Source organism: Pongo abelii, chromosome 22, assembly GCF_028885655.2.
Source record: "Pongo abelii isolate AG06213 chromosome 22, NHGRI_mPonAbe1-v2.0_pri, whole genome shotgun sequence".
NCBI lineage: Eukaryota > Metazoa > Chordata > Mammalia > Primates > Hominidae > Pongo > Pongo abelii.
In genome coordinates, this window is record NC_072007.2 from 54097342 (window position 1) to 54123429 (window position 26088).

At 56.7% G+C, this 26088-nt stretch overlaps 1 protein-coding gene and 1 long non-coding RNA gene across 3 annotated transcripts in view; both read left to right on the top strand.

The window, feature by feature from the left end:
• Positions 1–2092: 2092 nt before the first annotated feature.
• The window catches only part of PDXK (pyridoxal kinase), a 41528-nt gene continuing 17532 nt past the window's right edge, over positions 2093–26088 (top strand). The window contains exons 1-3 of one of the 2 annotated variants that reach the window (XR_010138812.1): positions 2407–14622; positions 15580–15676; positions 18651–18705. Coding sequence is in view for 1 of the 2 variants with exons in the window: in XM_024239302.3 (XP_024095070.1) it covers positions 2304–2390; positions 18651–18705 (142 nt within the window). In the remaining variant the exon portion in view is untranslated. The other variant, XM_024239302.3, reaches the window with a different exon arrangement.
• Positions 18716–23786, top strand: LOC100432736 (uncharacterized). Its single transcript, XR_008517343.2, has one exon. It is a non-coding gene; the product is annotated as an uncharacterized LOC100432736 (long non-coding RNA).

The window sequence follows — 26088 nt, forward strand, 5'->3', positions numbered from 1 at the left end:
GAATGGGCAACCAGATCTTTGAAAAGCCCAAGAAACCACAGGCAAAAATGTACTCACCACAATGACACTTTTAGAGTTTTGATCAGGGCCCTCTGTCGAGAAGGAGGGTCCTGGAGCCCATGGGCCTGGAGGATGGTCAGCTCTCTTCCATGCCTCCCCTGCTCTTTCCTCTTAGTGCTTGGGACCAAAGGTGTGATAGGATGGGGGGGTGGGGGCTGGGGATGGGGAGGGGACCATGGATGATGGATCAAAGTGGGGAAGGACGAAATCCATTGCAGAGAGAGAGAGAGATTCATCAGGAGCTCCTAAGAGCCAAGGGTGAGAGACTCACAGAGTAGGATGAGCAAAGGGTAGTAATGGCAGTTGTTGGTGCTGCCTTTGTAGGTTCCTGGGGCTCTCACCCAGCACTGCTTGTCACCAACTCTGTAACCTCTGACTTCTCCTTAGTTTGTTAACTTCACAATCTATAAGTTTGGGAAAGGACAAGAGACTTTATTTCTTACAAAGGGTTACAGCCTTTAAGGTGGTGAGACGGGAGAGTTCCCTGGAGCCGTTTGATGGACTTGTGATAGGGGTGTGGCTTGCTTACCTGGCACCACGCTGTAACTCCTTGTGGGAGGGGAAGCACTCAGGCGAGTGGGTGCGAGGGCCAGGACAAGCGAGGGCCAGGACAAGTGGGTCCTGGGCCAGGACTCCAGCCTCATGGTAGCATCTAGGGGTGTGTTACAATTAATTCTCTTTATTTTATTTTATTATTTTTTTGAGACGGAGTCTCTCACTGTCACCTGGGCTGGAGGGCAATGGCGCGATCTTGGCTCACTGCAACCTCCGCCTCCTGGGTTCATGCAATTCTCCTGCCTCAGCCTCCCAAGTAGCTGGGATTACAGGTGCACATCACCACACCCAGCTAAATTTTTGTATTTTTAGTAGAGATGGGGTTTCACTATGTTGGCCAGACTGGTCTTGAACTCCTGACCTCGCGATCTGCTCGCCTCAGCCTCCCAAAGTGCTGAGATTATAGGTGTGAGCCACCGCGCCCGGCCAATGTTAGCTATTATTAAAGGACAATTATGACTAATTATGAAGTACTTTCTTTTAAAAACCTAGATCTCTAAGTAATGTCTTCCTCCCTCAGTCCTCAGCACCCGCTGAGGGCTACAGAGCCCTAGGTGCGCTGTGTTAGGTCACCAAGACTTTAGTCTGGTGATACTGACCCCAGGGCCCCAAATCACCATGTCTGCAAGTCTGGAACCCAAAGGCCTCCGTTCCCCGGGGTGGTGCAGGGAAGCCGCAGGGAGTGCATCAGCTGTGGAGAGTGTAGGGGTGGGAAGTGAAGGCTGTGGGGTCCCCTAGGGGGTTAGGTTCGTCCTCGAAGGCAGGCCCTCCACAGGAAGACAGGGTTCGGGTGGGATCAGACACATGGCCCAGGCCCGGGCACCTGTGGATGGACGGCCGGGCATGTGGCCAGGGGCTGGGGGCCTCTGCAGGCCGCGCCACCGCAGTGGGTACTCAGGGTCCGCAAGGGTCTGGGGCGCCCCCAGAGAAGCCCGCCGCCCCAGGCCGGTGCGGGGGAGACTGGGTCCCACCGGCCCCGTGTCTGTTAGCTCCCGTGCGGCCCCTGGGAAGGGACGCGGATCGGATGCGGGCTCCGGGCCCTGCAGGCAGTTGAGAGCGCGGTTCCCTTGGGGATCCGGGGTCGGGGGTCACTTTCGCGCCTCGGCACTATTTCCACGCCCGCGCGCACTCTCGTGGCTCTCCGCGTTGCGAGAGTGTCGCGCCCGGAGGTCAGGGGCGTGGAGCCCGGGCCCCCGAGTCTGCCCTGCGTGCGGCGGGGCGCGGGGCGCGGGGCGCGGGGCGCGGGGCGCAGGGCTGAGGCGGAGCACGTGTGTTGAATGAATGAATGAACGAACGAACGGCGCTCCAGAGCCCTCTCCAGGCGGAATGAAAGTGCAAACCCAGCGTTTCGGGCGGCAGAGTGGCGGGGGCCACCTGGCGGGGCGGCGCGGCCAGGGTCCGGTTTCGCTTCCTCCCAGCCCGGGGGCGGGGCCTGCGTGGCTGTCCCCGCCCCGGCCCGCCCCCGGCCCGCCCCCGGCGCCGCGCGGAACTCGCGGGTTCGGAGCCGCCCGCTGAGGTCAGAAGGAGGCGTCTGCGCTGATCGGGGCCGCCGCGCGCCAGAGCCGGAGTCGCAGCCGAGGGGAGCCGGTGCCGGAGCCCGAGCCCGAGCCGAGCCGGAGCCCGAGCCCGATCGAGCGGCGGAGACCGTGCCCCCGCCTCGGCCCCGCGCCGCCGCGGCCAGGCCCGGCATGGAGGAGGAGTGCCGGGTGCTCTCCATACAGAGCCACGTCATCCGCGGCTACGTGGGCAACCGGGCGGCCACGTTCCCGCTGCAGGTACGCATCCGCCCGCAGCCCGGGCTTACGTAACCCGAGCCCGTGACCTTGGCGGGGCTGCCCGAGACGAGCCTCAGTTCCCCCAGGGAGGCTCGGGAGCTGCGGGCAGAGCCTGGCGCGAGCGCCCTGGAGGCGGGCGCGGGATGAGCCGCCAGCTCTGCTTGGCTTGCGGGGGCGGAAGCGAAGGGCTGAGCGCTCTGGGGGCCCCTGCGGGTGGGACGGGTCCGGCGTCGGGGTGCGCGGGTAGGAGAGAGCCCTGTGCGCCAGCTGTGGCGCAGCCGCTCGTCCTCGCCCCTTCCCGCCGACCAGGCCAACTGCCGCGGGGGCGGGGGGGCGGTGCGGCTCCCGGAGGCGAGGAAATGCCGCAGAGCCCCGAGGAGTCCCGGAGCAGTCACGCGAGCCGGGACCTTGCCCCACTGGAACGCAGAGGCGGCCGTGGAGCTCGAGGCGCTCACGCGCTCACCTGCTGGGCCCCTGTGGGTCGGGAAGTCAGGCAGAAGGAGGAAGACGCCGAGTGAGGTCACGGTGCCCACGAGGGTGGATCCACTCGGCCTGATCACGCCAGGAGGTGGCCGAAGGGAAGAGGGTGGGGCAGGGGGTGCCCTGCACCCTCTAGCAGAGCGGTATCCCTGCAGGTGTTTGCTCTGACGAGGAAAAGCCCCAGAGAGCAGTTCGGGACTGTGCGGATTGGCTTTAGGGAGCCACCTTTTAAAACGCGTTAGCCCACGGCTTCCTGGTTGCAGCTAAGTGGCCCGTGGAGGGGTAGGAGAGGCCTGGCTGCAGTGGCGTGGGTGTCACGCAGGGCCGAGGCAGAACCAGGACGACGGGCACTTCCTGGCTTTGTCGAGTCAGCAGGAGGGCTGGGGGTGCCCTGCCGGGTGGTGCTGTCCTATGCTGCCCACCTGTGGCCTGGTCACTGGGGATGGGAGCAGATGTGCCCGGTCCCTGTGCTGGGCCCCACGGGATGTAAAGAAGGGTCACCTGGGCACGGCGGGGCCTGCGGTGCGGGCTGGCCTGGGAGGAAGACAGGAAGAGGGGAGCAGAGCTTCAGTGGAATTTGAGGGCTGACCTAGGCGTGCCCCCAAGAGGACCAAGCTGAGCAGAGTTGAGCGTGGAAAGGCAGGGGGTTTGAGTCCGAAGTAAGTGGAGGTCCCGCTGGGAAGGATGCGGTGCTTCACAGGTGGTCTCACTTGAGACCCTGTTCCATCCAGCTGCGGGCAGACCCTGCCTGGGACAGTCAGGGTGCACCGGTTCTGTGGCCCCGGCTCTTAAGCACTGCTCTGGACCACTCCTAGCTTGAGGGGGTTGTGGGAAGTCACCACAGGCTGGCGGATTGCTTGGGCAGAGTCAGAGGTAGGATTGGGCTTGGGAAGAAAGGTGCAGGGTCCCTGAAGCAGGGGCAGCCAGGGAGTGTGGAACGAGCGGGCTCTGAGGACAGCGGCCACTCTCTTGGCAGAAGTGTGCAGGTCCTGCTGCGTCTGTCCCGTCCCTCTTCCCGTCCACCTCCTACTTCATTGGGCAAACTGTTTCCTTCTTTGGCTCACTCGGGATCCCCCAGCAATGTCCCTTGTTCTCGAACTCCCAGTGACTCAAGGGAGGGGTGTCCTCTGATTGCTCACCTCAGGTGGAGCCTCGAAAGGATGGTGCTGCTGTTCCTACCTGGGGTCTCCCCAGTGCCCAGCATCTTTACCTGTGTGCTCCACAGGGTTCCATGCAGGCATTTTGCTCCCATACCCCGACGTCCAAGCCTGGCTGGACAAGGAGAAGCAATGTGATGACCGAGGGGCTGAGATGGCCGGTGATCCAGCGAGCCTGGACCAGCCTTAGTGGGCACAGGAGGGACTGGGGGACAGAGCCTGGAAGTGGCCTTGGGGCTGGTGTTTGCCGCTTCTAGCTGCAGTTCCAAGGGGACGTGTCCCCAAAGTCTAGAGCTGCTCTTGCAAGAGTTTGTTCTTGATTTTGATCATCACCATATGGCTTAGGATTCCAAAGCCTTGTTCACATGGCTGAATGTGGGGAAAGAAAACTTAGAAACTGGCAGAACATAGCCTCTGGGTGGGCCCCAGAGATTTGCCTCAAGGCTACTTGGAATGAGACTGGAGAATGCCTCAGGGGTGTGGCATGTAGCAGGGCGGCTAGAGAGGCTCCTTATGGGGACTGACCCAGGTGTCAGGGGGTCCCACCTCAAAGCAGGTGTCTCCTCATCTGAGGGACCTGGCCCTGGTTTCTGAGCCTTCCGGAGCCTCACCTGCAAACTAGGCACAATACCTGTTTGCAAGATAGCACCAGGGCTCCTTGTGCCCTTCATGCCAGTCTCAGGGTACACCTATTGCCAGGGAGCTCCCACTGACTCCTTGTGAGTGTAGCACAGATTTGTTGCGACTGGACCATCTGCACGTCTGGGCTTCAGAGCTGTTCTCCCCAGCTGCTTTCTGCCAGGTCCTCTCAGAGGCAGCCACCCTCCCTGGGCAGAGCAAAACCTTGAGCTGTGTTTGGATTTTGTTTCTGGGCCTAAGCCCAAGGTACATTTTAGTGGTGGGGAACTAAAGGAGGGAACATGTTGGCATGACCAGTGCTGGCAGGAGGTGCAGTGTGTCAGGCAGCATGATTGGGGTTTGCAGATTGAACGCGGAGGGCAAGGGCAGGCTTGAGGTTTGGGGGTTCATAGAGGAGAGGAGCTGGGGGGCTGCCCAAGTCAAGCACAGACCTGCCCAGGACAGGCCATAGGATGCGCCCCGGGGTGGGGCACTTCCCTGCTGCTCTGGCTTGGATTCTAGACAGGAAGGAGTGGAGGGAACGAGTGGCTGCGGCCGTCTGCCCTTCCACGTTGCTAGGACAGTTTCCTCTTGGGTGTAGGAAACCTCAGGTTCTTCCAGGTCTGGGAGGTTTGGCTCTTTGGAGCCCCGGGTGTGTATGTGTGGAAAGCCTTCCCGGCTATCAGTTCAGCAGCTCACGTGTTTCTGTAGGCCTCACTGTGTGGGGGAGATCCTGGGGCCCTCAGGGCAGCCTCCCAACCCCTTTTGCTCTATTGCTTCCGTAACCCTAAGGTACACAGCTGTAGGGTTATGTACGAGTTTGCCGGATTGAAAATACCATATGCAGCCTTAGGGTCATGTAGGAGTCTGCCCGGACTGCCATAAAAGTACCACAAACCAGGTGGCTCGTTGTCGCAGAAATTCACCTCTCATAGTCTGGGGGCCAGAAGTCTGAGACCAGGGTGTGGGCAGGGCCATGCTCCCTCCATACAAGGGTCCTTCCTGGCCTCTTCCAGCTCTCGGTGGCCCCAGGCTTCTGGGGCTCACGGCTGAATCACTCCAGTCTCTGTCTCTGTCCTCACGTGGCCTCCGCCTGTGTGTTCTCTTAAAAGCACACTTGACATGGGATTCAGGCCCACCCGGATAATCTGGCGTGATCTCATCTTGGAATCTTACATCTGCAAAGATACTTTTTCTTTCTTTGTTTTTTGGAGACGGAGTCTTGCTCTGTTGCCCAGGCAGGAGCGCAGTGGCGTGATCTCGGCTCACTGCAAGCTCTGCCTCCCGGGTTCACGCCATTCTCCTGCCTCAGCCTCCCGAGTAGCTGGGACTACAGGCACCTGTCACTATGCCCGGCTGATTTTTTTGTATTTTTAGTAGAGACGGGGTTTCACCGTGTTAGCCAGGATGGTCTCGATCTCCTGACCTCGTGATCCGCCCACCTCAGCCTCCCAGAGTACTGGGATTACAGGCATGGGGCCACCATGCCTGGCCTTCTTTTTCTTTCTTTCTTTTTTTTTTGAGACGAGGGTCTCACTCTGTCGCTCAGGCTGAAGTACAGTGGAGCGATCTAGGCTCACTGCAACCTCCCCCTTCCAGGTACAAGCAATTCTCCTGCCTCAGCCTCCTGAGTAGCTGGGATTACAAGTGTGCACCACCACACCTGACTAATTTTTCTGTATTTCTGTTTAGTAGAGATGGGGTTTCACTCTGTTGGCCAGGGTGGTCTTGAGCTCCTGACCTCAGGTGATCCGCCCGCCTTGGCCTCCCAAAGTGCTGGGATTACAGGCGTGAGCCACCGTGCCTGGCCCAAAGATCCTTTTTCCAAATAGAGTCCCCTTCACAGGTTTCAGTTAAACATATCCTTTGAGGGTCCAGCATTCAATCTGGAAGGAGCCTTCAGAGAAATTTGAAAGTGGCATAAACCAAGGGGTGAATTAAAGGCCCAGAAGTTGATGATGTCAAGCCGTCCTTTTTGGAAGTGAGGGGAGCAGCACAGCTGTGAGTCTCCAAACTGGGCTGTGCAGAGATCGTCCCAAGCACGTCTAAGGCCAGTAGCTGCCCTGTGGGGAGAGGCAAGCCTGTCCTGTCACTGTGTGTCCTGTCCAGGTGGAGAGGTAGTGGGCTCCCGCTGGCTGGGTGACATCCGTGTCCTTCGTCTGTCAGCCTCTGGAGTAGCCGAGGCCGGGTGCCAGGCACTGCCGCCTCGGACACATGTGACCTCCGTGCTGCAGGACCACAGTGCAGGTGTGCTCTCATAGGGCCGCTCCTAGGGAGGAGGTCGTAGACATCAGACATTAAATGATTGAATTCCATGGCTTTGAGAATCTAAATTGGGGCCTTAGCTCAAGACCCATTTAAATACCACATTGCAGAGACCAGAAGGCAAGACCATGGGACTCCCTGCAGCCCCCACCAGAAGACCCTGTGAGGTGGCTGGCTCCGTTTGGGGCCTGCAGGCAGCCTCATTCTTTCATTCTCCTGGTCCGTCGGTGTGGAGCAGACCTGAGACAGCTGAGGGGGCTTGGCAGAGGTTGTATTTCTCTGTCCAGGGGCCTCAATGCCATGCTCGTTAGGCAGGTGGACTGTGGCTCAAACACCCCACAGGAAGAGGCAGGGGGCTCCCTGCCCTGGAACCCTGGATGTCAGCACCTGCTCTGACTCCTGCCTGCTGAGTGACGTTGGCAAAAGTAGCTGTGGCAGAGGCCGAGGGTCCCACCTGCTTACTGGGCCCCGCTTCTCCGGACAGGAGCAGAAGCTGCAGAGCTTTGGGACCTCAGCACTTTAGCAGCACGTGGACGCGAGCAGCGAGTCACCCCGGGCTCCCAGAGATGCACGACGGGGTCCCAAGGGGGTTGCTTGAGGGCCCTCAAGTCAGGAGCTGATTTCTATCCTCGAATATTTAAGCATCCCCAAGCCCAGGTGCGGCAGCTCACACCTATAATCCCAGTACTTTAGGAGACCGAGGTGGGTGGATCACTTGAGCCTGGGAGTTTGAGACCACCCTGGGCAACATAGCAAGACTCCAGCTCTACAAGAAAAAAAAAAAAAGCTGGCTATGTGACTCACATCTGTAGTCCCACCTACTTGGGAAGCTGAAGTGGGAGGATCACCTGATCCCAGGAGGTGGAGGATGCAGTGACCTGTGATGGTGCCACCGCATTCCAGCCTGGGTGACAGAGTGATGCAGTGACCTGTCTCAAAAAAAAAAAAAAAAAAAACAACGTAAAAAATAAACATGTATGGAAATACAATGTATTTTTAACCAGAAAGTTGACAGAGAATACCGATGCACTAGGTAGACCCTGTTTCAAAAAAAAAAAAAAAATGCCCTGCTCTGCAAGGTGTCCTCTTCTTCATAGATGTGGCATCGCTGGAGGGTTCTCTTGGGGAAATGGTTAAAACACCTGGTGTTGGCTGGGCGCAGTGGCTCACGCCTGTAATCCCAGCACTTTGGGAGGCTAAGGCAGGCGGATCACAAGGTCAGGAGATCGAGACCAGTCTGGCTAACACGGTGAAACCCCGTCTCTACTAAAATTACAAAAAATTAGCCGGGTGTGGTGATGGGCAACTGTAGTCCCAGCTGCTTGGGAGGCTGAGGCAGGAGAATGGTGTGAACGCGGGAGGTGGAGCTTGCAGTGAGCCGAGATCGCACCACTGCACTCCAGCATGGGGGACAGAGCAAGACTCCATCTCAAAACAAAACAAAACACCTGGTGTTTTGAAAAATCTTTACATTTTTTCTTAGAATTCCTAGGATAGAAAGAGCCTTCTTTGTCTTCAGAACTGCACTGTTAAGATCCTGGAAGAATACCACCCTGCCTTTTAAAAGACATCATTTTTGCCTTAACATTTTTCAAGGTGACATGCGTTTGCAAACAGTACAAAAAAGCCAGCGCTGGGCCAGGCACGGTGGCTCACGCCTATAATCCCAGCACTTCGGGAGGCTGAGGTGGGTGGATCACCTGAGGTCAGGAGTTCCAGACCAGCCTGGCCAACATGGTGAAACTCCATCTCTACTAAAAATACAAAAAATTAGCCGGGCGTGGTGGCACACTACTGTAATCCCAGCTACTCAGGAGGGTGAGGAAGGAGACTGCTTAAACCCAGGAGGTGGAGGTTGCAGTGAGCCAAGATTGCACCACTGCACTCCAGCCCCCGCGACAGAGCAAGACTCAGCCTCAAAACAAAAAAAAAAAAAAGAAAAGAAAAGAAAAGGAAAAAGAGCCAGTGATGAAAAGTGTGCCTCCTTCTTTGAGTGGCCTGCACTAACTTCCCTAGAGGTGATGCTGATGCTGCATGTTGGAGACGCTTGAGTGTCCTCAGAACACTCCCACGTGCTCTCCAGGCCATGCTGGGCAGCTGGCTTTCCTCCCGTCTAGTTGGGATTCTCTCTCTCTCTCTGGCCTCTGCCAGTCCCTGGATCTGAGCCAGAATGTGTCCCAATCCAGGAAACAGGTGTTGTTTCTGGTATTTCTTCTTTTTCTTTCATCTTTCTCCAAGAAGGAACAAAATTGGCTAGTTTTTTGCTTTTCTGACTCCCTTAGTTTGGGACTGAGGTTTCTGTTATTATTGTTTGGCTGTCATGGAGAAAAACAAGAACTTATCAGTCCCGTTTTCCTTTTTTTATTTTTATTTTTTATTTTTATTTTTTGAGACGGGGTCTCACTCTGTCGCCAGGCTGGAGTGCAGTGGCGTGATCTCGGCTCACTGCAAGCTCCTCCTCCCGGGTTCACGCCATTCTCCTGCCTCAGCCTCCCAAGTAGTAGCTGGGACTACAGACGCCCGCCACCACACCAGGCTAATTTTTTTGTATTTTTAGTAGAGATGGGGTTTCACCATGTTAGCCAGGATGGTCTCGATCTCCTGACCTCGGGATCTGCCCGCCTTGGCCTCCCAAAGTGCTGGGATTACAGGCGTGAGCCACTGCGCCTGGTCGATTTTTGTATTTTGGTAGAGACGGGGTTTCACTATGTTGGCAAGGCTGGTCTTGAACTCCTGACCTCAGGCAATCCACCCACCTCAGCCTCCCAAAGTGTTGGGATTACAGGCGTGAGCCACTGCACCCAGCCTATTGGTCCCATTTTCTGATCTATTTTTCCTTCTTGCCTCTGGCTCTAGCCCACATCGGTGCGTGTGTGTGTGTCTGTGGGTGTGCATGTGTATACATAGCGTGCGTGTGTGCATGGTGTGTGTGTGGGGGGGTGTACTTGTGTGTACATGGTGTGTGTATGTGGGTGTGCTTGTGTGTACATGGTGTGTGTGTATGTGGGTGTGCTTGTGTGTACATGGTGTGTGTATGTGGGTGTGCTTGTGTGTACACGGTGTGTATGTGGGTGTGCTTGTGTGTATATGGTGTGTGTATGTGGGTGTGCATGTGTGTACATGGTGTGTGTGTGCATGGTGTGTGTATGTGGGTGTGCTTGTGTGTACATGGTGTGTGTGTATGTGGGTGTGTGTGTACATGGTGTGTGTATGTGGGTGTGTGTACATGGTGTGTATGTATGTGGGTGTGCTTGTGTGTACATGGTGTGTGTGTGTGTGTGGGTGTGCTTGTGTTTATATGGTGTGTGTGTATGTGGGTGTGCTTGTGTGTACATGGTGTGTGTGTGTATGTGGGTGTGTGTACATGGTGTGTGTGTATGTGGGTGTGTGTGTACATGGTGTGTGTATGTGGGTGTGCTTGTGTGTACATGGTGTGTGTGTGGGTGTGTGTGTATATGGTGTGTGTGTATGTGGGTGTGCTTGTGTGTACATGGTGTGTGTATGTGGGTGTGCTTGTGTGTACATGGTGTGTATGTGGGTGTGCTTGTGTGTATATGGTGTGTGTATGTGGGTGTGCATGTGTGTACATGGTGTGTGTGTGTGCATGGTGTGTGTATGTGGGTGTGCTTATGTGTATGTGGGTGTGTGTATGTGGGTGTGTGTGTACATGGTGTGTGTGTATGTGGGTATGTGTGTGCATGGTGTGTGTACGTGGGTGTGTGTGTACGTGTGTGTGTACGTGGGTGTGTGTGTACACGGTGTGTATGTGGGTGTGCTTGTGTGTACATGGTGTGTGTGTACATGGTGTGTGTGTGTATGTGGGTGTGCTTGTGTGTACATGGTGTGTATGTGTACATGGTGTGTGTGTATGTGGGAGTGTGTGTACATGGTGTGTGTGTATGTGGGTGTGCTTGTGTGTACATGGTGTGTGTGTGTATGTGGGTATGTGTGTACATGGTGTGTGTATGTGGGTGTGCTTGTGTGTACATGGTGTGTGTGTACATGGTGTTTGTATGTGGGTGTGCTTGTGTGTAGATGGTGTGTGTGTGTACAGGGTGTGTGTGTATGTGGGTGTGTGTACATGGTGTGTGTGTATGTGGGTGTGCTTGTGTGTACATGGTGTGTGTACAGGGTGTGTGTGTGCATGGTGTGTGTGTCTGTGTGTGTGTGTACATGGTGTGTGTGTGTATGTGGATGTGTGTACATGGTGTGTGTATGTGGGTGTGTGTGTACATGGTGTGTGTGTGTACATCGTGTGTGTATGTGGGTGTGTGTATGTGGGTGTGTGTATGTGGGTGTGTGTGTGTATGTGGGTGTGTGTGTACATGGTGTGTGTGTACATGGTGTATGTGTGTATGTGGGTGTGTGTGTACGTGTGTATGTACATGGTGTGTGTGTATGTGGGTGTGTGTGTACATGGTGTGTGTGTGCATGTGGGATGCATGTGTGTATGGGGCGTGTGTGCATGTGTGTATGGGGCATGTGTGCATGGGGCGTGTGTGCACGTGGGATGCTTGTGTGTATGTGTGTATGTGTGTATGGGGCGTGTGTGCATGTGTGTATGAGGCATGTGTGCATGGCGTGTATGCATATGTCTGGGCATGCATGTGTGTGTCATGGGCAAGCATGTGTGTGTGTGTGGTGTGTTGCTCTGCAGGCCCCAGTGTTGGCCGGTCCCCCCGTCTTTCCTGTAAGTGACTTCCCTCCTAGGAGGCTTGGTGTGACTGGCATTCTCTGGAAAGGGAGGGGCGGATCTGCAGAACGGGCAGCTTCGGGGACACAGGGGCTGCTGATTGGCATTGTGGCTTGTTGGCCTTGGTGTCTGCGGGTGCACACCCACACAGAGCTTTTGAAATGGAATCATGCGCGCCCAGTTCACAGAGCGAGTGACGCTGAGGAATAAGAACAGAGGAAACTTCTCAAGAAGAAAGGATAAAAGGAGTTGTCAGAGATGGGCTGAGCGAAAAACCGTGCGATCGGCCAAGGAGGGGCCGGCAGCGCCTCCCTTCCTGCGCACAGAGCAGCCGCCCTGTGCCCGTCTATTCCCCAGCTTTGCATGGGGCCTCTGTTTTAAAGGGTTCTGTGGCCAAGACAAGGCTGCCAGCCCCTGTACCTGTCCTTGGCCACTCCTCCGGCAGCTTTCCCCATTCCTGAAGCAGGTGCCTAGCCCTGCTCAGCCTCTTGTCCCATCTCCTTACCTGTGACAGTCACCAAGCCTCTGGGAATGTGGTCACCCTAGGACAGCTAAACGAGGAAGCTGTGCAGTGCACACAGGTTTGGCTGACCCCAAGGGCCAGTTGCCGTGCGTGGGAGCGAGTTCCAAGGGGTGGGAGGGAGCCAGCACTAGGTGGAGCTCTGCCGGCCGGGGCACAGAGAGGAACAGCATCCGGGAGGAGGGTGCAGTGGGTGTGAGGCCCCGTGGAGCAGATTCTGGAGCTAGAATAAGGTGGCATTTTTGCTGCACGCTGTGGGGGTGGACGGGGCCCGAGGTCACACCAGGGAGCCCATTTGGGTCAGGAATGCTGCTTTGGCAATCCCTGGACTCAGCCCCCAGCTGTCTGGCCATCTGGGCACTTCTGAGCCAGCCATGACCTCTGCCTTCCCTTAGCACTTTGCAGTGAGCCCAGCACCTGGCAGCTCCTGACCAACTAGTGCACGGTCCCTCTGCGGCACCGTGAGCCTGGAAGTAGGGGGCTGGGTGTCCGTGTGCTCTGAGCAGGGCTGGGGGCCCAGGCGGTGTGGGCTCTGGAGCTGTGAAGGCTGAGGCAGGGGTAGGTCAGGGATGAGGGGAGACTGCTCTGGGGGGCTCGGGGCCATTTCCACCAGAAGTTTCCCTGGGAGTTTGTAGGACAGAGGACATGGTTGACGTGGATCATAGGGCTGACCAGTGACAGACGGTGGGAGGGACACCGGGTGCTTGGGCCCCGGGTTGATCAGGGTGAAGCAGTCGCATGATCTCTCCCGTCGTCTTTCCTCATTCTGGTTTCCTAAAGTGGTCAGAGGTCTCTTTGCAAAATAAGCTACAGGGAGGGTTCTGCTGGGTGGGTGGCTTCAGCTTCTGTGCAGCGCTCACCCTGCTCTCCCCTGGAACGCCTGGAACTGGGGTGGTCAGGCTGGGGTGGAGGAGCTATGCCGGAATGTTCCAGAGCTTCCCCCACTCCTGCCCTTCTGAGTCACTCTCCCTCCCCGGAGGAGGAGGATCAGCTGAGCTGCCGCGCTCACATAGTGTCTCGCTGTGTCTCGCTGTCTGCCTCACTGTGAGCAGAGTGGGATGCTGCCGATAAGGCGCGCACGTGGGCCCTGGGAGGAGCCCGAGGCAGCCACTCCCGCACGTGGGCAGGAGGAGGGTTGCTCACACCACTGGCCGAGGGAGGAGGACTGCAGGCTGCGCCTGGCAGAGGATGAGCTTGTGTCGCGGGCGGCAGGGAGAAGGGAGTCAGAGAGGCCTCGGCCTTGGATCTGCCGCCACTGCTCCTGCGGTCCAGCCGGATGACTGGTCCAGCCAGATGACTAATGAGGTTGAAAGCCCTTCCGCTGTGGCCCCCGCAGGAAGTTCCCAGGAGGAAGCTGGAACCGTTTCTAAGCCATCCCACTGGCCTGGACTCTGCTGGGATTATTTTGACCCCCCAGGGCAGTGTAGCCATCTGACTGGCTTTCTCTCTGGGCAGGAGACAGGGCGCACGCCTGCAGGTGGGGGAGCCCCAATACGTCGCAAGGATGAGTGGTGCAAAGCCCAGCCCCCCCATCCCGCACCCCCACCCCCCATCCCCCGCGGCTCTTCCCGCCCTGGCTCCCCTGTGTGCTGGGTACTTGTTCCGTTTACGGAGTTACACCTTGCGGTAGAGGCTGAGCAGGAGCTTGTCCTTCAAACTTTTCATCGGAGACAGCCAGGCTGTTCTGTGGCAGCAGTGGGTTTGCCAGAGGCCAGGGGCTTTGGCCAGGGCCGGCAGGGAGCCCCAGTCCTGAAGAACCCTCGTTCTTCGCGTGCTGTCGCGGAGGCTACATAGGCACGGTTGCAGCAGGGTCTTGGAGGCTGCAAGAAGGACGGTCTGAGTTGAGAGAGGGGAGTTGGCCAGGCACAGGGGTTTCAGAGCTTTCCAGGGTTCAGAAGGTGCCCAGGGTTCTGCAGCCCAGTGAGGAGTTCACAGAGTGATGGGTGACCCAGCAGCCAGGGACATCAGCTGTGGGAGTGGGACGCTCCGGGAGTCTGAGCTGCATCCTGTGGGCGCAGCAGACCCTCAAGGGCTGGGTTTAGAGGGGTACATCTGGAGGTGCGGGTGGGGAATGCACATTGAGGGGAGCTAGGAGCAGAACGGTAGCACAGGCCAAGCACGATGGCTCACGCCTTGGAATTGCAGCACTTTGGGAGGATGAGGTGGGAGGATTGCTTGAGCCCAGGAGTTCAGGACCAGCCTGGGCAATATAGACAATATTTCTTCACAAAAAATAAAACATAAAAAATTAACCAGGCATGGTGACACATGCCTGTAGTCCCAGCTACTCGGGAGGCTAAGGCAGGAGAATCAATTGAGCCCAGGAGGGAGAGGTTGCAGCGAGCTGAGATTGTGCCACTGGACTCCAGCCTGGGCAACAGCGTGAGATCCTGTCTCAAAAAAAGAAAACAAAAAACGGTAGCACGGCGGCCTAATAAGACCATCCCAAGAAGGGGGATGAGGTGATAGTCCACAGGCCTCAGTGGACCGTCACGGCAGGTATGGGCATCAGAGAGTCTTGCTTATATCTCGTTGATTGATTGATTGATTGATTGATTTGGTTTGATTTGAATTTTTTTTGAGACAGAGTCTCTCTCTGTCACCCAGGCTGGAGTGCAGTGGCGCAGTCTTGGCTTACTGCAACCTCCGCCTCCCAGGTTCAAGTGATTCTCCTGCCTTAGCCTCCTGAGTAGCTAGGACTACAGGCACGAGCCACCACACCTGGCTAATTTTTGTATTTTTAGTAGAGACGGGGTTTTGCCATGTTGTCCAGGCTGGTCTCGAACTCCTGACCTCAGGTGATCCTCCCGCCTCAGCCTCCCAAAGTGCTGGGATTATAGGCGTGAGCCACTGTGCCCAGCCCTCATATCTGATTTAGAGTATGTACTGCCAAGCTCCATGGTGTGAATACTTCCGCTATAGCTGAATGTAAACTACCAACCTGAGCAGGAAAGAGCTGCGCAGCAGCCTCTGTCATGTAGCGTTCTTCCCTCCAGACATAATAGACACAAATAGCTGAGTAGACAACAGATAGGGTAAAATGCTAGTAAACTAGGAAGTGGTGAGGCTAGAATATATATTATGTTTACTTTTAATATAATTTATGTAGTCTGGGTGCAGTGGCTCATACCTGTAGTCCCAGCACTTTGGGAGGCTAAGGGAGGAGAATTGATTGAACTTAGGAGTTCAGGACCAGCCTGGACAACATAGTGAGACTCTGTCTCAACAAAAAAATATAAAAATTAGCCAGGTGTGGCAGCACGCACCTGTAGTCCTAGCTACTCAGGAGGCTGAAGAGGGTGGATCCCTTGATCCCAGGAGTTCAAGGCTGTAGTGAGCTATGATTGTGCCACCGCACTGCGGCCTGGGTGATAGAGTGAGACCCTGTCTCAAAAAATAATAATATAACTTACATAATTGTAAGTTTTATGACTCAGTTTTTTTTTTTTTTAATAGAGATGGAATCTTGCTGTGTTGCTCAGTCTCGTCTTGAACTCCTGGGCTTAAGTGATCAATCCTCCAGCCTCAGCCTCCCAAAGTGCTGCGATCACAGGTGTGAGCCACTGTGCCTGGCCATATGACTCAGTTTTTAATAATGACTCTATGTAAAACTGACCTGCACTATTGCATCTGGCAATCGTGTGGCCCAATCCATCTTCAAAGCCAGCAACAGTCGTTGAGTCCTTCTTTAACTTCCAATCTCTGATTTTTCCTTCTGCCCATCAGCCTGAGAAAACTCTGCTTTTGAAGGGCTCATGTCATTCAGTTAAACTGTCCTGGATAAGAAGATCCTCATGGGAGAGAGATCTCATCACACTGACAGGTTTCACCCACACTCAGGGGGTTGCCCGAGGGTGAGCGGGGTCCCTGAAGGTCATTCTTAGAATTCTGCCACGGAAGAGCCCCATAGGCCATTATAGGGACAGGGTTTACTAAAACAAGGTGATTCGCATACACAGACCAGCAATGCTGTTCCTAAAGGGGCCCAAGCTGATCCCATCAGTCAGCAGGGCTGCTCACAGGGCACCTGGCCTGTCCTTGTTGAAGGCGGTTCCTGTGAAGGCTGTGAAGGAGCCGGAACTGGGGCCCATGCTCCGGGCGGGAGGTGAGCGTTGTGGAGAGCCCAGCAGCCCGCTGGGCTGAACCATGGGCCAAGAACCAGTCTGTCCTTGGCTCCCTTGGGGATGGGGAAAGATGAGGTGTATCAGGCAGGGTCCAGTCCAGAAACAGAAACCGGAGCAACGATTGTAGAGGCCGTCCTTCAGCCAGGTATTGAGAGAGTAGAGAAGGCAAAAAGGGAACACAGGTGTCGTGGAGGAGACCCCTGCCAGCATCGGCTCCACACAGCTGACCCTGGGATAAGAGAATTGCTGGAGTCTTTAGAACCTGGAGCTGGGAAGGCAGGTATCTGCCAGCTGGCGGGTGCTGGGAGTCTGGGGGGGCAAGTGATGAGGAATTCTGCTGGTGGAGCGAAAGCCACAAAGCAGATTCCGCTGCTGCTATGGGAAGGGACGGTCACTACTGCTGCCCCTGCAGGGAGAAGAGTCCCGGGGGAAGAAGAGCGCTGCTGGCAGAAGCCCATTCTCTTCGCAGGCTTCAGTTTCACATTTTTGGTACCTCTGGCGGTGCCTGGGAGGGAGCCACTGCTGTACAGAGATGCCAATTCCAGAGGCATGGTCCGGCACAGAGCAGTGGCTTCCAGCTGAAGGACACGTGTAAGAGCAGGAGACGTCTTTCTCTGGGGTCCCAGCCTTCCGTCTTGGACCTTGGCACCCCACCCCCCGTGCATCGTCGTCTTCTGAGTCTGGCTTTGTCTGGCACATGAAGTTGGATGGGTAGACTCTGGAAGCATCCAGACCAGCTTGCGATGCTGATGAATAAGCTGATTTTGATGGGGTGTGTGAAATGGAGATGCCAGCCCAGGGGCTCAGCTTGCTCGTGCTCTCATTTAAAAGCAGAAAATAGCGACTTCATTCTCGGATACGTTTGCCAGCCCCAAAGGATTAATTATCTACACACCCAGAAGCAGTGGAGCAGAATATTTTGGCAGGATTTTCAGGATTTGTGTCATCGTTGCTTAATATCTGTTTCTTCACAGTCGGTTAGAATTTTAAAGGATTTGAAATACCGCAAGCTATCTGTGTATAGAGGCTGTGGATTCGGGCTGGTACATTTGCAAAGTGCCCATTTTATTTTTTGTTTTTATTTTTATGTTTTTTGAGACAGAGTCTCACTCTGTCACCCAGGCTAGAGTGCAGTGGTGCCATCATGGCTCACTGCAGCCTCCATCTCCTGGGCTCAGTGATCCTCCCACCTCAGCCTCCCAAGTAGCTGGGACTATAGGCATGTGCCACCACGCCCGGCTAATTTCTGTATTTTTTGTAGAGACAGGGTTTTTGCCATCTTGCCCAGGCTGGTCTTGAACTCCTGGCCTCAAGCTGTACTCCTACCTCGGCCTCCTAAAGTGCTGGGATTACAGGCATGAGCCACTGCACCTGGCCGCAAAGTGCTAACTTTAACTTGTTAGATTAGTAAGACTGCTAACGTGTTTCATTAGTTTAGTGATAATACCGGCTTCAAAGAAAGACCTTGGCAAATACAAATCCTAAGCAGATAGCTCAACTCATCATCACAAAGCAAACCCCACGCAGTGAAGAAACAAATTTGGGAAGCCCCGGAAGCCCCTCCCCATCCCCACCCCCCTTCTCCACCCACCCCCCCCCCCACCCCCTGCCCTGGAAACAGCCGCTGTCCTAGTGCTGACACCAGAGGTGGCACTGCCTGGCTTTGAACGTGAAGGTGGAACTCAAGGGTGGTTGGCTGTTCAGATGCAGCAGGAAGAGAGGGTTTGGGGCATTGCTGGTGCGCAGGAGAGGGTGGGGATGGCCCCCCAAACTAGCGGAGGCCGGGCTTGGCCCTTGGAGATACAGGAAGGAGGCCCCCGCTCCGTGGATTCCGTCCTCCCTCTCCATCTGTCTCGAACCCTCACCATCTCCCTCCCTCTCTGTCCTCATGCGCCCACTCCCTGTCTCTCACTCAGGCTTTTGAGGCACGCGTGCTGCCCGCGGGGCCCTTGGCCTGGCTTCCTCCAAGGGGTGGGGTAGATGCCCACATTTTCACAGCAGAGACAGCCTCCCAGCCTCTGTTCAGTGTCTGGACAGACGGGTATTGCCTTCGTTTTATTGTTTATTAGTCTTATTGAGTGCTTTCGCTGGGTGCGATTTCTGGAATGATGCGTGAAGTGCTTCCCCATGGAGGTCCTGTGGGCTGGGCGATGCCCTCCCGGGCTGGTTGCTCCCCAGAGAGGGAAGCTCAGCTCCAGACACGCGAGGCCATGCCTGTGCACAGGTCATGTGTGACTCGGGGAGAGCCTCCTGCTCTGACATGTCAGCCCTCCAGCCTGCACCTGGGGGCCCCGTGCCAGCCGGGACTCATTTACTCCCCTCTTCTGAGTCACCACCTGCTGGGGTTCGTGGGACCCCAGACCTGGCTCTCTTACGCCTACCTGTTCCTTCTCTGTCTTGCAGGTTTTGGGATTTGAGGTTGACGCGGTGAACTCTGTCCAGTTTTCAAACCACACAGGTAAGGCATTGGCTCCAGCAGCCGGCACAGAGCAGACTGTGGGTGTGAGGCATGGGGCGGAGTGGGTGTGAGGGATGGGGCAGAGTGGGTGTGAGGGACGGGGCGGAGTGTGGGTGTGAGGGACGGGGCGGAGTGTGGGTGTGAGGGATGGGGCGGAGTGTGGGTGTGAGGGACGGGGCTTTCATATGGGTGTGAGGCACGGGGCTTTCATGTAGACGGGGACCTGGAGTCCCGGGCGTCGCTCAGGCAGAGCCTGCATAGCATATCAGGGTGTAGGCCTGGGTGGCCTCACCTCTGAGAGGGGGTGTGTTGACTCAGCTTGGCTGCTTTGAGGCTGTGTGACCCAGTGCAGGTGGCAGAACCTCTCAGTGCTTCAGTTTCCTTATCTGTAAGACAGGAGGGCAATCCTAACACCTGCTGTGAGGTTGCCAGAGTTGATTACATCAGTTGCATAAAGTGCTTGGACCAACGCCTGGCTCAGAGCACAGCCGTGTGACTTCTGCTGTCGGCCTACCTCCTGGAGCTGAGGAGGATCCCCCATGGGGTGGTCGTGCTGGGGGACGTGTAGGTGGTTCTGGGTTTTCTCTGTTAACAGCAGTGCTGCAGGGGCCTGTGTGTGCATCTGTCTCCGTGCCCTGGGACGCTGAGGACTTTGCTGGCTCAGGGGACTGAGGGTGGCTGGCCTCAGAAGCCCCTCACAGGCCATGCTTTCCATGCCCCCAGCCCCATGGCCTAGAGGTGGAGGTGCGTGGAGTTCTCCCTCCTCTCTGTGGTCCCTATACTGCTTCTTCGGCAGAACAAAGCTGTTCTGTTCTTTGAAACCCCACCTTGCTTCCCCTGAAATTTCTCTGAACCCAGGCGGAAACTTGGGAGCACAGAACGTCCCAGAAACAGCCTGGCAGAGCATCAATGGGATATGTGGGCGGGGGGGGGCCTGGCCCCTACTCTTGGGAGTGGGAAGGACTGCTGTGGTTTCTCTTGAGGCAGGCATGACACGTGCTAAGTGAGAGGAAAGAGTTGCTCGGCCGGTGCAGACGGACAGACTCCAGCTCTTGGCGGTGCAGATGGACAGGCTCCAGCTCTTGCTGAAACCCTTTCCTGCCTTTGCTTGCTGGGCGCACTGGGTGCTGTGAGATTTGGAGATGTCCCCGAAGACTCAGGCCCCCCAGGAGCCTCCCTGAACCCACATGTCCTTCCTGGCTGCTCTCACCGCCCTCCTTTAGGATTTGTTTTTCAGTGAGTGAGCTGGCTGGCTTGGACACTAAAGCAGGGTGTTGAGTGTGTTTCTGGGGACCGTGTTGTGCTCCATCAGTGCTGGTTCAACATCTGCACCGACCCAGCTGCCCTTGCATGGATTCCAGGATGCGGGGAGAGCCCCGGACTTTGGCAATGCCTTTCGGGCTTGGTGGAAGCTTCTCAGTGGGTGGTGGGCTGGCTGACCCGAGGGCCCAGAGACAGAAAAGCGGTCTTTGGCCTGCCCTCAGGGGGCTGGGATGAGGACAGGACCCCAGGCGCTTGGGAGCCTCCACAGTTACAGAGCCAGACGGACAGCCTGGGGGCGTCCCTTCCCATGGGGTCCAGCCTGTGGTTCCTGGGAGCCCCCACTCCAGCCTCCCCCAGATACCATGGGAGGCCTGCTGGTTTAGGATCCCTTAGCCAGCTCCGTCTATGGCTGTGGGCTGGCTCCCAGCACCCTGTACCCACACTCGGGGTCAGCTGTCTGTGCAGCCTGATCAGGAGGCCCCCGGGTAGCTTCCGTAAGGCCGTTTCCGTGGCTCAGGGGCAACTCCCTAGGGCAGTGAGGGCAGGCACCACTCTCCCCTGCACCGGGGCCCTTCTGCCTGCTCCCCTTCCCTCGCCCCTGCCACACTGTGCTGCTGGGGAGTGAGGCTGGTGCATCGTGTACCTGCCCTGGGTGCCACAGGAGCTGGTGGTCAGGACGGGGGACTCGGCCTCCTCCGTGCAGCCCCTCAGCCCCTCTGGGCTCCCGTGCCGCCCACTGTGAGTGCAGTGCCCACGATGACACTGTTCCGCAGACCTTGACAGAGCTGGAGGCGCTTTTTGTTTTTTGAGTTTTTTTGTTGTTGTTTTTCCTTTTTGTTCCCCCCACCCACTGTCTAGGGGCTAGAGGTGCTTATTTTTCACCAAACTCACCTCCAGGAAGCATTTTACTGGGCCTGATTATGCACAAAGAAAGACGTCTGCATGCGCCACGGGCCTCCTGCATTGTAGGGGCTGTTCTGCTCCAGGCACCCTTGCTCCGGGGCTGCTCTCCCCAGGCTGTCTGGGGGGCCACGTTGTTATGTTCCTCCTGCTGCGTGTCCCATCGTGCGTGCCCAGGACCAGCTCATGCCCTGTGTGACCGGCCACACGAGTTCAGCCACAAGCAGCCCTGCGGACAGTCGGGCCGTTTCCACTTTTTGGCTGTTGGGGTCATGCTGCCATGAACGTTTGTCTCAGTTCTCCAGTGCGCACCTAGGAGTCGAAGGTGGGGTTGCACAGGCTGCGCCTCATTTGGCAGGGAGCTGGGATGATGCTGCCAGGGAGCTCATAAGCGACTCTGCCCAGGGTTTTCCTTTTCCTTTTTCTGTTTTTTTTTTGTGAGACAAGGTCTCTGTCATTCAGGCCGGAGTGCAGTCCTGCGGTCATGACTCACTGCAGCCTTGACTTCCTGAGCTCAAGAGATCCTCCCACCTCACCCTGTTATGTGGCTGGGTCTACAGGTGTGCACCACCACACCCAGCTAATTTTGCTATTTTTCATAGAGACGGAGTCTCACTATGTTGCCCAGGGTGGTCTTGAACTCCTTGGGCTCAAGCGATCCTGTCCCCTTAGCCTCCCAAAGTGCTGGGATTACAGGTGTGAGACTCCACGCTCAGTCTTTTCTTTTTTCTTTTTTAGAGACAAGGTCGGTCTCTGTCGCCCAGGCTGGCGTGCAGTGGCGCAACCAGCTCACCGCAGCCTTGACCTCCTGGGCTGAAGCGATCTTTCTGCCTCCGCCTCCCAAGTGGCTGGGACTTCAGGTGTGTGCCACCACGCCCACCTCCTGCCCAGGGTTGTTACTGGGATGGTCACGTGGGCAGCTTCTGCCTGGGATGGGCCACAAAGCCAGACTCCCGGCGGGGACACGGATGTTCCACACAAGCCGCGTTGTTGGTTCCCTGACGCCCGTCAGGCTGGGGGGTGGGAAAGCCAAGCCCCCAAGTGCCTGCAGAGCCCACCTGGCGCAGGCCTTGCCGCCTCAGGGCTGCTGCTCGCACTTCTGCCCCTTCCCCTGGCTAGGCCCCCATTCCTTGAGGCCGCACCACACCCCCATTCATTTTTCCACACCCTGAGCTGTGCCTCCCAAGCCAAGGGCAGCCAGGCTTGGCAGAGCCTCCACCTTGCGGCCAGTATGCCCAGTGGCCCCTTTGAGAGGATTTGTTGGAGCTCTCTGTCTGAGCTTCCTGGACTGAGGGCATTGGGAAGGAGCCTGCGGAGCTGGAGGTCAGCGGGTGGACGGGTCGTGCTGTCCTGGCTTCTGGATTGTGGAGGCAGAGGGGGTGGGACAGGTGCCCTGCTGCTGGGCTTGGTGGTCCCTGCTGCAGGGAAGGGGCAGCTGGTGTGAACACGAGGAGCTGCAGGGCTGGAGAAGGCCAGGGCCAGAAGCCTGCCAACGGACACCAGCGAGGGGCCAGACCCGGGCCAGGAGGCTGCCGATGGACACCAGTGAGGGACCAGGCCAGGGCCAGAGCCTGCCGACGGACACCAGCGAGGGGCCAGGCCGGCTGGGGTCTGACAGGAGCGCCAGGCTCCTTGGGCTGCCCAAGGAACCGCTTGTTTGCCTCTGTTTTTTCATCTATAAATGGAATGAGTTGGACACAAGATCCAAACGCCCTTCCCTGTTTGAGAAGGTTCTTGTGAGCTCTGGGCCCATCCCACATCCCACAGTGGGCAGGAGGCCACCAAGAGCTGCAAGACCATGCCCCCTGTTTCGATAGGAAGCTGGGCCTCACAGGGGCCTGGGGCCTGTGTCTGAGACCCGGCCAAGTGCTGGACGTCTCCCCTTCCTCATGGCTGTTATGGCTGAATTACGTCCCCCCAAATTCTCATGTTGCAGCCTTAACCCCAGCACATCAGAGTGGGACTCAGAGCGGGACTCAGAGCGGGACTCAGAGCGGGACTCAGAGGGGGACTCAGAGCGGGACTCAGAGCGGGACTCAGAGCGGGACTCAGAGGGGGACTCAGCGGGACTCAGAGCGGGACTCAGAGCGGGACTCAGAGGGGGACTCAGCGGGACTCAGAGCGGGACTCAGAGCGGGACTCAGAGGGGGACTCAGCGGGACTCAGAGCGGGACTCAGAGCGGGACTGAGTTTGGAGATGGAGCCCCTACAGAGGTCATCAGGTTAAAAGAGGCCATCAGGGTTCTGGGTGGACCCTGATCCAAGCTGATTGGTGTCCTTGTAAGAAGACGAGATGAGGACACAGACACACACAGAGGGACAGCCCCGTGAGGAAACGGGGAGTCAATGCCGTCTGCAAGCCCAGGGGAGAGGCCTCAGGACCCCAGTGCCCAGGACAGAAGGAGAATTGGAGCCGCCTGGCTGCAGTCCTTCCCGATGGCGCCCTGTATTAGTCCATTCTCACACTGCCAATTGTTGGGAAAGGGCTTGTGGAGTGCCTGTATAAACTGGCCATGAAAATATGGGACAATAAGTTGTGGAAAGCCACAAGAGGCCTCTGAGGAGGAAAGCCTCCTAATTGCCATCATGTTCCCATGCTCAGAGCGAGACCCGCTCTCTTATCTGTAAACACTGTGTTCAAGGAGAAAGATACTCCTTTGAAGCACTGGAATGTGGACAGACACACGAGCTCCTAGTTAAGCCCGCTCCCACCAGCAACTCTCCGATAAGTTAAAGATATGCTGTTTGAGCACAAAGGAGATTCATTTAAACCGCTATTGCTATAGGTTACGCCTATGACGTACTGCCTCCCTTTCACTGTTTGGCCGTGAACATCTGCTTCTTAGATCTAAGTGACTGTACTCAATAAATAGCGTGGAAACCAGAGCTTGGCGCCTTTTGCAGCTTCCATTTTGCAACTGGCCCCCTGGCTCCCACCTTTATGAACTCTTTTCTTTCTTTTTTTTTTTTTTTGGAGACGGAGTCTTGCTCTGTTGCCTAGGCTGGAGTGCGGTGGCGCGATCTCTGTTCACTGCAAGCTCCGCCCCCTGGGTTCATGCCATTTTCCTGCCTCAGCCTCCCAAGTAGCTGGGACTACAGGCACCCGTCACCACGCCCGGCTAATTTTTTTGTATTTTTAGTAGGGACGGGGTTTCACAGTGTTCGCCAGGTTGGTCTCAATCTCCTGACCTCACACACCACGCCCAACTAATTTTTGTATTTTTTAGTAGAGATGATGTTTTACCATATTGGCCAGGCTGGTCTCAAACTCCCGACCTCAGGTGATCCACCTGCCTCAGCCTCCCAAAGTGCTGGGATTACAGGCGTGAGCCACTGCACCCGGCCCCACCTTTATGAACTCTTAACCTGTCTCTTCTCATTCCTTTGTCACCACCAGACTTTGGGTACCCCATGGGTGGTGTTGAGGCTGGTCCCCAACACTAATGAAGACATACCTGAGACTGGGTCATTTATAAAGGAAAAAGGTTTAATGGACTCACAGTTCAGCAGAGCTGGGGGGGCCTCAGGAAACTTACAGTTATGGCAGAAGGGGAAGCAAACACCTCCTTCTTCACATTGGCGGCAGGAAGGAGAAGTGCAGAGTGAGGGGCCCAGGGTTTTAAAAGCCCCTTGAAACCATCAGCTTTTGTGAGAACTCAGTCACTATCATGAGAACAAGATGGGGGAACCACCTCCATGACTGAATGACCTCCTGCCAGGTCCCTCCCATAACATGTAGGGATTATGGGAACTACAATTCAAGATGAGATTTGGGTGGGGACACAGCCAGGCCATGTCGCCTCCCCAGGAAAGGAGCACATGTGCAGCAGTGGTGAGTCCCACCCTGCCTGGAAAGATATTCAGAATCCGAGGGCAGAAAGGACCAGGAGTGACCATTGCTCGCCTCCCTCCTACCCTTCGCCCCAAACCCCGCCCCGGCCTGGCAGAAGCCTCCCCAGCACACACCCTGCACTGGAGGGGCAGGCTGCTGTGTGAGGCACTGACCTCACCCGCGGTGGATACCCCCTGCCCCTCCTGACCCCCAGTGACTGTTAACCCAGAGTCCATCAGGGGCTTGGTCTCTGGCAGACCCACCCCTCAGTGTACACACTCTGGTGTTCCGGGCAGAGCACAGGGCAGGCGCCCCCAGGTGCTCCCCCCAGACGCCGCACTGTGCCTGGAGCGTGGCTTCTGATGGCAGTCTCAGGACCTTTGTGCCACACGTGCTCCTGTGCGACAGCTCCTGGGGAAAGCCAAAGGCGTCCCTTCCAGCGGGAGCCAGCGACTGGTACGCAGGAGGGCCCTCAGGGGCAGGAGCCATGGAGCCCTCCTCTGGTGTGGGAATTCAGGGGATCTTAGCCACAGGGCATGGCGCGTGGGCTCAGAGCCGGCCGTGACCTACCAGTGCGTGATACTTGTACTTTGCTGTTCTAGGAACCCATACATCAGTTTTCCTTATTTGCTGAAAAAGGCATGCATTAGAGGGGTGATTAATGTGGGAGGTGGCCAGGAGCCCCTCGATGTGAGGCGTTTCTCATGGGCGAATGTGGGGTATCCATGGTGGACCCCCACCCTGTGTGGATGGCTGCCCCCTGAGCAGTGCTTTGAGCTGGAGCTGTGGTCGGGTTCCACAGTGCAGGAAGGGCTCCCAGGAGGCTAGTGGTCCCGCCTGCAGGAAGCTGATGCGTCTGTCCTCACACATTGATATACCTGTCTGCCTGGGACGGACACTTCACCCTGGCTACCCGTCGGGCCAAGGGCAGGTTGTATACACCTGGGCTGAGGCCTCTTTCTCATTCACGTTTATCTCTTGCTCAGGAGTTGATCTAAGACAGGCTCTAATGGCACCTTAATAAGCTTGTTGGGGAGGAGTTGGGGGTGGGGACATAACAAGCCCTACCTGCCAGGGTGTCCGGGTGGCAGTGGCCGGTGGCCGAGCACCCCGGCCTGAATAGCTGGGAGCTAATGCAGGAGACGCTGGGAAACAAGAGGCTGTGACATTGTGGGGAGGGAGTAGCCGGGGGCGTTCCGGACAGCAATGGGAGAGCAACGCAGCTGTGAGCTGGTGTGTCTCTCCCCACACCCTTCCTGTACCTGGGACGCAGCTCCCACAGGAACTGGCAGTGGGAGGGTGGGAGCCGCTGGAGGTCGTAGTAACAATCCCTGACAGTGTAGGGGCAGGGGGCTCACAGGGGACTCGAGGCATCCCTTGTGGACAGC